Source organism: Talpa occidentalis, unplaced genomic scaffold (assembly GCF_014898055.3).
Source record: "Talpa occidentalis isolate TD23 unplaced genomic scaffold, MPIMG_talOcc4v2.1 talOcc4.8, whole genome shotgun sequence".
NCBI classification, from domain to species: Eukaryota; Metazoa; Chordata; class Mammalia; order Eulipotyphla; family Talpidae; genus Talpa; species Talpa occidentalis.
This window is the reverse complement of record NW_023605194.1, coordinates 49,213,279-49,226,728: the sequence shown is the minus strand read 5'-3', so window position 1 is coordinate 49,226,728 and position 13,450 is coordinate 49,213,279. Positions and strand designations below refer to the sequence as shown.

The following is a 13,450-nucleotide window of genomic DNA, read 5'->3' as shown; positions in this document are numbered from 1 at the left end:
TCTCATGTCCTTTAGAAATCATTCCCCAGATGTAGTGAGTATATGTGCCTCCCATTTTTTCCTTCTTTCCCAGCCAAGCAGTGACTCATAAAGGGTTGGGAATTCCTTGACTTAAGATGTTAGTGAGAATAGTTGAGACTCAGATGGAAATATTACTAAGGTCATAAATTGGTTCTAAGCACTAGACATAATAAATGATTACACTCCTCTATTTTTCTAAATCAGATCCTAGCCTCAGCCATGCCTGTCTACTTTTATTGGGGCTCCCTTTTGTCCCCACCTCCCCTTTTGGTGGAAGGGCCTGGTCCTTGGTGGTTCCCATGGTTACTGATGCTCTTCCTGCTAGGAAGCCCTAACTCATGCAATGCCATCTGTCAAATATTACTCTTGTGATGGGCCACACAGATGTCCCTCACGGTGTTCTCTCACTGACAACAAGCTCAGCCACATGCTGCTGCTTTTGAGGCCATTTATTGATAATAACCAGATAGTAGAGTTCAAGCTCTCTGCCAGCCCCAAGGGGAGGTTTTCTAAGCAAGGTGAAGTAACTGTACTTTCATTATTAGCTGAACAAATACTTATTAAAAGCCAATATGGCCAAGCCACTGTGAAAAGATCTGAGGACTGAAAGATGAGTAATAGTCTCTGGTATCGAAAATTTTAATCTTGATGGGATGGAAGCAAAATATACATAAACATAATTGTCAATATTATAAACCAGCCTCTGATAAATGCCCTAGGAGATGGTAAAAAGGAAGAATGTTTTGAGTACATCTTCTTCCAAAATGTAACTTGTATCTGTTGATTTCACACCACTCCAACCCACTGTCCTTTGCTCCCTGGGAGCATTTTGGAGCTTCCTAACTGGTCCTTCTGCCACTGCTCAGATCCCCTGTGCTGTGTTCGCCACACAGCAATCTCAGTGATAACAGTGATTCTTTTACAAAACAAATCAGATCCTGCTGCTTCTCTGTAAAACTCTTCAGTGGCTTCTCGCTAAATTCAGAATATAAACTGACAGTGGCCTAAAAGGCCAAGCCGACCTGGCTCGGGCTGCCTCTCTAACCTCCCCTCTCCCTGGGCCCCTTCACTCTAACTTTTCCGACCTGCTTCCTTTTCCATCTTGGGACTGAGTCCTTCCTTTTCCTTCAGATAGCAGGGAAATGGGACATCCTCGCAGAGGCCTCCTTCATTTTTCCTGCAGGTCTCCTGCCCATTATTTTCTCTCAAAACACACTTTTATTTTTCCTCAAGGAACTTATCACATTTATGATTATATTTAGTTCTCTTTCCCACCTGATTCTGAGGTTCATGAGGGTAAGAAACATACATGACTTGTTTACTACTGTATACCTTTAGACTTTGCACTCACTTAGTGCTCGGACTACATTCCTTTAACCAAATGAGACTGCTTGAGTCCTGACAGTGGAGAACCCATTGAGGGGGGTGGACTAGGAGCATGAGAAAGGCTTTGAGCAGAAGTAGTAATGCAAACAGAATTGTCAAAGGAGAGGCTACATGACATATTTGTAGACTAAAGTAGGCCAGTAATGTTTCTAGAATGTGGTTTCGAAATCTACCCTGGAATTTGTATGCAACTTTCAAGTCATTTTTTGATCTGCCTTTTTTTTTTTTTTTTTTTTGATGGGGGGAGGGAAGCATTTATAAGGGTGGTAGAAAGAGAGAAGAGGAAGTTTATCTCTAATCATAGTTCATCTCCCCCACCCCGACACCGAGTTTAAAAAAAAATAGCATGATCTTGTGTAGTTGATCTCCATTATCAAAGGGTTCTGGTGAAGATGTGAGCGGATGTTTTCAAAAAGCACCTCCTATTATGTGTATTCCTGGACTTCTTTGCAGTGCCATTCCTGTTACTTAATCTCTTCTCTCTCCTTTTTTTTTTTTTAAATCAAAACTTTCTGTTACAAAGATGTTGTTGATTTAATTGCTGAAAGGCAATTTTATCCTGGAGATGTATTTATATGAAGTTTTGATTTCGGGAAGCCCAGCCCTGCCCAGCCCTTACCGTCTCTCCCAGCTCTGGACCCGTTCTGCATTCCAGCTGAGATGTCTATATTATGCAGGAAGCAGCTCCTGCCTGCCTTGGACTGGTGATTAAGAGCTCAGGATAATGAAATCTGCACAGTTGCAATTTGGCTGTTGGCTATAGTTATTATGCAACTCTTAACACTTCCCTTTTGTTTTTGTAAATAACATAAAATTCTGGTTTTCTTTTGGAGCTAACTCTTCAAATACTCTAAAATGTGTTCCACTCATATGTTTTTAATGAACAAATTAAATTATTTCTTAAAGTGAAGATATATGCTTTCCTAAGGGACAAGAAAATATAAACTCTGCAATAGTATTGTTCAAACTGTTTATGCACAGCTAAAGGAAGCTAAAATTACAAAGGCCTCTATGGGCCTTAGATTTTGCCTTTAAGCAGACTGCTCAACATGCCTTGATTGAAATAGCAAATGTAACAAGAGTCATAGCAAAAAGGATGATAAGAGGCAGCACATTCTGATGGTAGGATGATGTGGAACAATTAAGAGATGTCAAGTGAGGTGTCTGAGATAAATATAAACTTTTCCCTGGCCACTCTCCCTAATTTTTGAATTTCTAATGTGAGAAGAGAACAGTACTCTCACCTGAGTTCAGATAGTGGTGGTAATACTAAAGTGCACCTCTATGGAGCAAGCAGGGGTATCTTCAGTTGAATCAACAACAGTGCCCCTGAATTACTGAATTATGGAAACAAGAATCTGACATGTAGTGTGATTGAGGGAGTAAATGTGCCTGGCACTTCCCAAGAACCTGTTTCATAAGAGAGTGATGGAACACGATGAAGGTTATCATCTCATGGACCGAAGGTGGGGGTGCGGTGTCATCATGGGAAGGGGAATGATTTAAAGAAGAGAACAGGGCAGCTGAGGTCACATTTGGCTCTGTCACTGTTTTGCCATGGTTGAGCGTAAGACAGTCACAGCTAAATTTGGAGACTGTTGGACCTGAGTGAATAGTCAGAGAAAGCTGTACATAGAGGGGCATTGTGTACTCATATATTTTAAATACTTCAGCACATAGTGATACCCTAGAAACACTTGATGATTCATTAAGTGCATGAGAGGGGTACTTTCAAGGTGTAACCACAGAGAAGAATATTAAAAACTCAACATCACCATTCAATGACTTTCTAATATAGAAAAAAAATGAGTGAGTGTGAGAATGTGTGTCTGTGTTTGTGATTGCTTCTCCCAGAATCATTTATTTGCACAGAGGAGAAAGTTGACTCATCAGTGGAGCATCAAGGAAGTTAGGAAAGCTTTTAGATGAGTTAATATATGAAACAAGGTTTTTAAAAACTAGGAGAAATTGCTAGACAGATAAGGAACAGTAGAGGGTTGCAGAAGGAATGGTATTTGTAAAGATGCCAAGGCAGCAAACAACATTCAGAGTCTACAAAGCTATTTTATGTGGTTAAAGCATGTTGCTTTAGTTTCCTATTGCTGCTGTAAACAAGTTACCAAAAATTTAATGACTTAAACCAGCACATTTGTTATCTTATAGTTGTGAAGGTCAGAAGTCTGAAATGGTTCTCACTGGGCTAAAATCAAGGTGCTGGCAGGAATGTTCCATCAGGAAGCCGTAGGGGAAGATCTATATCCTTACCTTTCCCACGTTCCACAGGTCACCTGCATTCTTTGGCTTTGGGTCCTTTCTTCTATCTTCAAAGCCAGGCAGCATAGCATGTTTATATTTCTCTTTGACTCAGACTCCCTTCTCTCTCCTTATTCCACAATTAAAGGACCCTTGTGATTTCATGCTTCTCTCCAGATAGTTCAGGATAATCTCCTTGTAGTAAAGTCAGCTGATTAGCAACCTTAATTCCATCTGCTGCCCATTTCCCATGGCATATAACAGAACATATTTACAGATCCCAGAGATTGGAATGTGAACCTCTGTGATAGACCATTATTCTACCTACCAAACATGTTGTACAAAAGTTGAGAGTGATAATGAGGGGAAAATTTGGCATGATCCATCAATTCTGGGTGGAAAAGCTCATCTACAGAAACAGGGCAAATAATTTGATTTTATTTAAATGGAGGCATCAAGATTCTTGTGATTTTCCTAAGATATTATGTTTGCCAGCTATTACAACATAACAAACCACTCCAAAACTTGGTGGCTTAAAACAATGATTTGTTATTTTTCATGTTTCTATAGGTTGGTTAGGTGATTCCTTCACTGGGCTCACTCGTATAGGTACATTCAGTTAGAAACTTGGCTGGACTAGAAGATCCAAGATGGGCTCACATTATGTGGCAACGGTGATGGCCACTGGCAGTGCCACCTTGGTTGTACTCACTGTAAATTCACATATTTTGCTAGGCCAAGCCAACTCCCTTAGATGACAGCCTAGGACTACATTCCAAGCATGAAGGTAGAAACATAGGCCCTCTGGTAGCTTTGACTCCAGAACTCATACAGCATCACCTCCACCACGATCTTTTGAATTGGGTCAAGCAGTCACAAGCCTAGCTCAAAATAAGGAGGAAGGGAATAGATTTCATCCCCTGCTGGGAGCTGCTGAAGCAGCCAAATTTCATCTAGCACAGGCTATGAGGACAGGAGTTTTTGTTCTGAGAGTAAGTTTTTGAAATTCTGATGTTTCATGGCTAAAATGTTTCTGAGTACCAAATATCCACCACCTGATCAAGAAGTAGGAATAATTTGAGTATGACAAAGACCACTGGTATTGAAGAGGTAAAGAAACTATGAGGCTAGGGTGTGAGATGATTCATCATGTGGACACTACAAGAAGGCTGACTTGGTGGTGAATGTGGAGGAGTGACCTCTAACCCAGTCGGTGACAGTAATAAATGCAGAGGCAGATATGGAGGTAACCAAGCCAGATGGGCTAATTTGGTAGCCAGGAGATCATCACCATGAATTAGCCTTTTAGCTCGTAGACATTGGCACTCAGGACTCCTCACCAAGTCCTTTAATTCCCAACCTCCATATTATTTTGCTCACTTGTCAGTTTCAATGACCACTTCTGACTTCCAGAGTACGTAGAGAGATTCTTCAGTATTTTAAACCGTCAGACTCAGTAACTTGAGGATTCAGTGAAAGTATGAAATGAAGTTCATCTTCAGATATGTATCTAAAGGCAAATGGATTTTCCCATAGATCAGCAGGATTTATGATGGTAAAATTTGAACAGTGTTAAATGAGTAATATCCATTACTCTCATTCTAGGTAAATAAAAATCAAAAAGCATAGAGTCATTATCCAGATGGTCCTAAGAGCTCATTCACCCAGAAGAGTACAAAATATGGATAAATTAAGGCTCATAACAAGAAGGATTAAATTGCATATTTTATAATTACTACTATAATTTAATGTTTATTTGTTTATATGTAACAGAAGAAAAATTGGTTTACAATACAAATGTAACATGTATTTCCATCGTTGGCTATGACTTCTTATTCTTAAAATGCCTTCTAGATTGCTACAAAATAAATTTCTATCCACTCCCCCGCAAAAAAAGGAAATTCAGCAAACAGCTCCTGAAAATTCCATGTCTAAAATGAGTGACCTGAACTATAAACATCTAATTTTGCCCTGCCTTTTATTTCCTTGCATGTTGTCCTTTTTGCACAAAGCTCAACACTTTTGCAGTCACTTCAGTTTTGAGCAGCTTACTGGAGATAAGAGGACTCATGAATGTAATTCTTACCTTTGACACAGAAATCCTTTCTGGAACTGTGCTTATGCATGAGATATATCTATAAATAAGAAATGATAGCTTTTGTAATCATAGCCTTAATATAAAGCTAGCAGGGCTTCTGCCCCCATCAAAGTAGTCTTCTCTAAAGCTTCTCTAAAGGTATACAACTATACCACCAATACTGCCATGATTCAAATTATTTGGGAGATTCCTCTTTGAGAACTGCTATTAAAGCTAGTTTGCAAGTCAAGAAAACCAACTCTTTGTTTTTCTCTGTCATATCCCAAACATTCCACCAAGTTTTAGGGATTGGCTCCTGTGATTTCTGCCTATCTAAAAAATTTAAATAAAATTTACTCTCAAAATAAGTAAGGTTTTCCACCACGCAGGAAATTCAAAATAATATTCCTCAGGTTCCAGAGTTATGAAACCTGTCTTTTTCACACATTATCCCATGGTAATATCACCGAAAACTTGTCATGGACTGTTAAGAAGTGTTACCATTTTTTTTCTAGAATCTAGAAATGTCCCATAAAAATATTTTTAACCTACCTTTCGAACTCTGTTATCCTTTAGTTAACTATGACATGCTCTCCTCTCCCCTCCCCACCCAGAACCTTTTCTGCCCTCATTGCATAAAGTCAACTGTGGCTCCACCTTGCTTCTTTGTTCCTCAGTTTTCAATGAATCACCTTTATTTCCTCTACTAAATTGTATCTTTCTTACTGGCGCTTGTTATTTTTAAGTTTATGATTTTGCATGTAATTCTGGCCTTCTACCTGCCTCAATTTTGCCATGTAAAGAGATCCATCTTCAGCATCATGATTATAATTTTTGAAGCCATCATTGTGTCAGGTACTGCACATAAAACATCAGTTTCCCTCATCCTCACAACAATATTAGGAGATGGTATTACAATTTCCCCTGGGCAGATGAGGAAACTGAAAGTCATTAAGTGCAAATAACTTGCCCAAAGTTAAATGACAGGAAATTAGGGAATGTTATGTCCATCTAAGGCAGGGCTTCTTGCCTTTGACGCTGTGATGTGGAGAATTCTTTGTTGTGGGGCCTGTTCTGATCTTAGTAATAGGATTAACTGCATTTCTGCCCTCTGCTTATTAGAAGCCAGGAACAAACCCACCCCCCAACCCCGCCACACATACACACCCATTGTGACAACTGAAATGTCTCCACATTTTGCCAAATGTTCTCCAATGGGTATTTGAAAAATCTATGATCTAATACCAAAGTCATGCTTTTGCCACATTATACTATTAAATAAGGCATTAATAAAACCACAGAACTTTCAGGCTAAATTTTGAAGAGGTTAATTTTAGAAGTCACCACACCTGACTGATCAATAGCATTGTAGATTTTACTTATGATTCTCTTTCCCTACCAAGGACCTTCCGGATCAAGCTTTCCAGGTGAGGACAGGTTCTGTCTATTTTAAGCTTCTCCACGGTGTAGGATCACATTCTAACCTCACCACACATCTGTTCCTTGAATCACTTCACTCCACTCCTGCCAAGTAGCCCTCCAGTCTGGGGTTTAACACCTCCTATGAGTGTTATAGGAGACAAATCCTTGTTCAGATGTTTCTAACTAAGAAAAAACATTCTTCTTAATAGTCTTCCTTATCTTTTTGCCTCTATACATACCCTTAACCTCGTTATCCAAATTATCATTTTTCTCAAATCTTTTTTGAGAAAATACTTATTGATTTCCAGGAATATGTTAGCCTTAATCTAAATAGTTTCTATGCCACAGTTGTTAAAACCATTATCAATTATTTAAAATATGACCATCTAACCTGTTTTTTCATCTTCATCAAAGAACAATTACAATACATTAAAATCTGAAAATCTCACTTGGTCGGCCACCCATCGGCTGCTGCTGGAAGCAGACTGAGGAGATTCCTCCCCTGGAGAAGCAGTGCTTTCCCTTTCCCTCACTCAGCCACTCTCATTCAACTTTTTTTTTTTTTTTTTTTATGGTTTCAGGAAAATTCCAGAGTAGCCCTTATCTTAGAAAGAGCATTCTTTACCATATGCTCCAGACTTCTTGATGAAAACACAAAGAGGAAGAGAAAGTTTCAAATCTTGCTTTGTGGTGCCTCACTTGAGAATATTTTTTTAATGAATTTATTTGGTTAATAAAAATAAATGAATGAGTAAATAAGCATACATTCATGTTATCTATGTATCAAAATTCAGAATGCAGTATACTCTTCTTTAACATTGGGAGTACTTTGATTCTCCTCTCAGTCATCGTTATAGTTTAGAACTTATAGAAAACATCTTTTTAACAAAAGATAGTTGGTCACTAGAAGTCTGTGATGATGTGGACACCACTATTGTCAGGGTAGCATATCCCTCAGTATCTGAGTTTAGACCTGTAAGCGATGGGTCCCTTTCGTGGTTCAGCACTAGAAGCTTGTGAGTGATGTGTGTGTCAGCAATCCCCACTCGCCTGATGGCTCTGTAGGCAGGTTGTGTTTAGAGAAAACCAAAGAGAAAATAACATGTTAACCAGAAAGCTGTTTGGGGTCAGAATAACAGTCTGGTGTTTTTATATTTGTGTGAGATATAAAAAGAATGCTTAAGTTTCGGTTAGGCATGGTATGAGCTTTCAAACTTCTTGCTTACGTTTGAGCAACCCCAATGAAGTGCCTAAACCAAAGAGAAGACTGCCCGAACTCCTCATGTCTCTGGTTGCTCTAGAAAGCCTGGGTCCTCATAACATGCTATCCACTCTCTTACTGCAGAGTTTTATAAATGGACACTGACATGGACTACGAAAGACCCAACGTTGAAACCATCAAGTGTGTTGTTGTGGGAGACAACGCTGTGGGGAAGACTCGCCTGATCTGTGCCAGAGCATGTAACACCACGCTGACACAGTATCAGCTGCTGGCCACACACGTACCAACTGTGTGGGCAATTGACCAGTACCGGGTCTGTCAGGAGGTAAGATGTATGATGTTTCTTTAAGATCTTAAAGGCGGGCCTCCCTGGTGGCGCAAGGGTTAAAGACTCAGCTCTATCAAGCTATCACCAGCCACTGCAGTTGGATCCCCAGCCAGGGAGCTAACCTCCCCTGTCTCTCCTGCTGCTCCCCTCAGCATTGTATCTCAGTAGATCACCTTTTCTGCTCCCCACTCTGTCTCTGGTGAATCCTGTCACCACCCCCCACCTCTGGCATACACCCCAGTTCTTGTATACATAAATAAATAAAATAAATCTTTAAAAAAAATCCTAAAGACATATCCTCACTATTGCCACTCTGATTTTAAAAAATGGGGATAGAGGGGGGATGGGGAAGAGTGGGGAGCAGGAATGATTTTTGCATTTAAGACAAAAGCTAACCATTTTAGTGCCATGAGAGAAAACAAAAACAAAATGCACGCTTGGGAGTATGGCTCTGGTATCCTGAATGAGGAAGACACGAGTCATGTGACTCCAGGAAGAGACTTAGAACTTCACTTAAGTCCCATTAGAGGGAATAAGGAGGCAAAGTACAAGAGAATCAAATGGGCCTTGAGGGGTCCAACCCCAATATCCCTCTCTGGGGGAGCCTCTGATTAATACTGAGCATAAATGTGTCTCCTGCAGGTCTTGGAGCGTTCCCGGGATGTTGTTGATGAAGTGAGTGTTTCTCTCAGGCTTTGGGATACTTTTGGTGATCATCACAAAGACAGGCGTTTTGCATATGGCAGGTAAACCCAGATGAGTGTGGTGTGGTTGAACTTGAGTGCAGTTTCCTTTCCAAACCCTGCAGCTGTGTCATAAACCAAAAATAAACAAACAAAAAAAAAAAAAAAAAAAACAAAAAAAAAAACCACATCATACGGCCTTGAAAAGTGTTGTGTTCTGCACTGTATCTAAAAAAAGAAAAGAAAAGTAAAAACCATAAAAACAGAACATTGTTTCCTGATGTCAAGAAAAGTTGTCTGCCTCATCACTTGGCTTCTCCCAGGAAGTATTTTATTTAAAACAACCAGTGCTACTTAAACTGTGACATTTTCTGCAGAAGAATTCTGTTGTGCCCTCCACCTTGGGCTGCTTTGATTGCTGTTTTCCTAAGTAATACTTTATTTGACTTCCGTTAGAATATTTTAAGTTGTTTTAGCACTTGGTCACCTCACTTCAGAAGATCTGTTGGTCTTTTCATGACCATATTAGCAGAGTCTGATGTTATTTGCTCTCAGCTTTGTTATCCAAAAAGTCTATTGTTTTCATTTTAAGGTTGCGTTTTAAAAAGAAAGAAAAATATCTCTGAAGTCTTTACAAAGTACAAAGGTACTTTACAAAGTACCTTTCCAAAATGAACTGAAGTGCTAATGTCTATTTTCCATTTAAACCAAAAAAGAAAAAAAATCCAGTAAAGAAAAGATTAAAGTTTGAAGGGCATTAATATGAGTAGAACATGCTCAAAGTGCCTTAAAATATTTAACAACTTCTTATCACCATAAATTAAAGTGTCGGTGAATGTGGTATAGCTATCAAAATTCAGATAAAAAGATTTATTTTTTTAACCCCTTAACTGTAAATTAACACATTTCATTTTAAGTTTAGAATTAAGGCCTCATAGATCAGTTGTCCTTTGTACACATCAAACATCATGTTACCTCACAGGATTGGATTAGTTAGATAATCCAAATACATGAGTTACTTCTTGGTAAGTATTTCTAACACTTAGTGAGATAAGTGTTTCTAAAGTACCTCTATTTCTTCAAGCCAGTAGCTCTGTTAAGCCTCTGAACAAACTTACTGGTGTTTATTCAAATGGTCTAAAATACTGAATAAACTGCTGAAAGGTTTTACCCAATCCCTGAGTAGTTTACACACTGAAAGAATCTGTGATTTAGGCCAGTTTGTTGAGAGGATCCCAGAAAGAGAACTTTCCATATGTCCATATTGATTTTAATGTTAAAAGAACTCTTGAACTTAATACCCAGAATCATGGACACTTTTCTTCTGAACTCCCTCTCTAGTTCTATTTTCTCTTACCGTGATGTCCTCGATTCCTATCTTTAGTTGCCATTCTGGTCTTCTCTTTGGTTCAATTATTCCACACACACAAAAATAGTAATAATATGTGAACCTGCCTGTAAGGACTGCGCAGTCATATTTACAATTTCTGTGGTTTAAAGGAAGCTTCATAAAGTGATGATTTAAAGCAAAGTAAGGAGAGGTAGAATACATTTCAAAAGGGCATTTTGCACTCTCACTTCTAAAAACGAGTCCAGAAAAAGATGGGCCAAAAGATAAACTTACTAAGATATTTGGGTTGAGTTTCTAGAGACCACATTTCAGCATCTTAGTGGTCTGTTGCCACTTGAAATTGACCTTTTGAAATAATTTTAACTTGATCCCACAATGTAAAACTTTTATTGTGGTAACACAAGGGCTGCTTCATTATCATGTGAGATTCCTGTATAGGATGGATTTAATGGTGCAGTGACCTTCATAGATCTGATATTGACAGGAATCTACCCTGGGCCTCTTCCAGCAACCTGACAGATCTGGGGTCATTTTGCAACGTGTCATGCCTGTGCTTGTTCACTCCCAACAAAAATAAGCTGATCTTTCATGTGACTCCATCAGTTCAAAGGGCATTGTTCTACTCGCCAGTCTCTAATGTTTGGTTCTATCTACGGCAACCTGTTCCCCCTTTAGATGGAAACAGGACATTCTTTCCAAGCCAAGTCTGAGCAGCACAGAGGGGTTTCAGGAAACACTCCCATGTTTCTGGATGAGTCTCCTAGCCTCACATCATGTGCATGTTTGTGTCTTGTATTTCCTCTGTCTTTTCCGATTCTCCACAGCCTCCAGGCATCCTGCCCGGGCTCCCACCACGAGTAAAGAACAAAAACCAGAGCCGTTCTGTCTTGGACCCCAGCATCTTTCTATAAACACTAAATACAGAATATCGTATTGTGTGTCACACCAAAAAAATATATCTTTGTGGACAAGTTTGATAGTAGCAGGAGTTTCTTTTTGTCATTATAGAACAATTTATTGCTATGTGAGAGCTGTTTAATTTCTTTATGACTTCCATTTTTAGCTTCATGTCATTCGTGAAAAAAAAATCTTAATTACAGTTTCTGAAAATAAGTTATTGGCAAACCTGTTGTTTGACTGATGTTTTTACTATACTTGGCATGAATTACGAGTCAGTGGGATGTGATATATTCCTTATATTGGAAATATATTTGGAACCTTTTAAAAATAATTCATTTGATTCTTGTGAAAACAGTGAGAGAAACCAGGTTCATAGCAGATGCCTCAGACCTCGCCTTAAGTTTACTCTGCTTCTTAGCACCAGGGTAATTAATAAGTTGCCCCCTCAAACATTCTTTGGTATGAACAAACTCTAGTTTGCAGAGTGGATCCTGTGGACCAAGGTGGTGCCTGTCCACTAACCGGAATTTGCAATTTTCTTAGCTTTGTATAACTCTAACCAGAATATCACTGTGTTCTTTATAATTTAAAAGCAACTATTCAACCCACTTTTTAGCTAATTACAAAATTCCCTCCAATATATCAAAGGCTAGAATATTAGGTGCTTTGACAACATTAGTTTGGTTCAACTATTCAGGAATGCTAGGAAGAAGAGTTTATCTCCATGCTACAGTTGAATAGTATTGAGTTCCTTTACTACCATAGATTGGCCAACAGTGAGTTTCAGAGGCAGACCCAGTTCTGCCTAATGCTGGGACATCACTCTTTCCACTGGAGCAGACTACCTCAACCTCATTTTACATCGATGTAAATGAAAACCACCCACCTGAATGAGCTGGGTGTGTGTTTTCTCTTTCATTTTTGTGCAAAGTCTTAGAACTAGGAGAGATCTCAAAGGGTCATCTATTTGCCCCTTTTTTTGTTAGATGGAAAATCATACATCCAGGAAAAAGTATTAAAAGGAGTCCTTCTGTTTGATGGAGATGAAAAATAGCAAAGTAGCATTAGCACCATAACACTTAACACATTTGAAATCTATCAAGCCCTCTCATCTGAAGTGAGTGACTCCAGCTCACTTGTAGCCTTTCTTCTCTCCACCTACCTTCTATCCACTTTTGGATGAACTTTTGAATCTCTTTTCTGGGTCTTTTAAAATGTCAAGAACAAACTGTACATAGTAACCATGACTGTAATCAGCTGCTCTTTTTTGGTGAGGAAGGAACCTCTTTTAAAGAGATACCACTCCAACAAAAAACTATGAACCAGAGACACTTTTTGGGGGGTGGGGGGCGGGAGGGGAGGGATTGGGGTCAGAATGGGGGGGTTGCAATTGTATGGGGAATATAAAAATAAAATTTATTATTAAAAAAAATTTCAAAATAATATAAGTGGTGACAGACTCAGTCAGAAGTTGAAAAAAAAAAAAATAAAGAGATACCACTCAACTCAAAAGTTTTTCCCTGAAATTATATAAGACTGAAATGATCACATTTAGGTCCCTGGCACTAAAAATAGAGAAGTATGATGGTCTGTACCCTCAACAGGACATCTAGGCCCCAGAGCCCATTTCCTGTAGTCACACTACACATAGATATTTCAAATGATATTGTTTCCATTCCTTGATATTCCTCATAATTGATCTACCTTAGTCAGATAACCTTCAAACATTTAATAAAGCGTATGGTGTAGGAGGTGGTGGTGACAGAAGCTATGACTTAATTAGGGCTTCTCATGAGCCAGACCTGTG

The 13,450-nt window shown here is 39.0% G+C and overlaps 1 protein-coding gene across 1 annotated transcript; it reads left to right on the top strand.

The window, feature by feature from the left end:
* Positions 1-8,471: 8,471 nt before the first annotated feature.
* Positions 8,472-9,563, top strand: LOC119233893 (rho-related BTB domain-containing protein 1-like). The gene is made up of 2 exons (XM_037496568.2): positions 8,472-8,706; positions 9,352-9,563. Exons 1-2 carry the CDS (start codon positions 8,515-8,517, stop codon positions 9,457-9,459), a joined length of 300 nt encoding a protein of 99 aa, XP_037352465.1. The 5' UTR covers positions 8,472-8,514; the 3' UTR covers positions 9,460-9,563.
* The last annotated feature ends 3,887 nt before the right edge of the window (positions 9,564-13,450 follow it).

Excerpts from the sequence above, each read along its gene's own strand:
- LOC119233893 (XM_037496568.2), top strand. The coding sequence starts at position 8,515 with ATGGACACTGACATGGACTACGAAAGACCCAACGTTGAAACCATCAAG. Across the intron at positions 8,707-9,351 it reads AGTACCGGGTCTGTCAGGAG|GTCTTGGAGCGTTCCCGGGA; the intron begins GTAAGATGTATG and ends TGTCTCCTGCAG.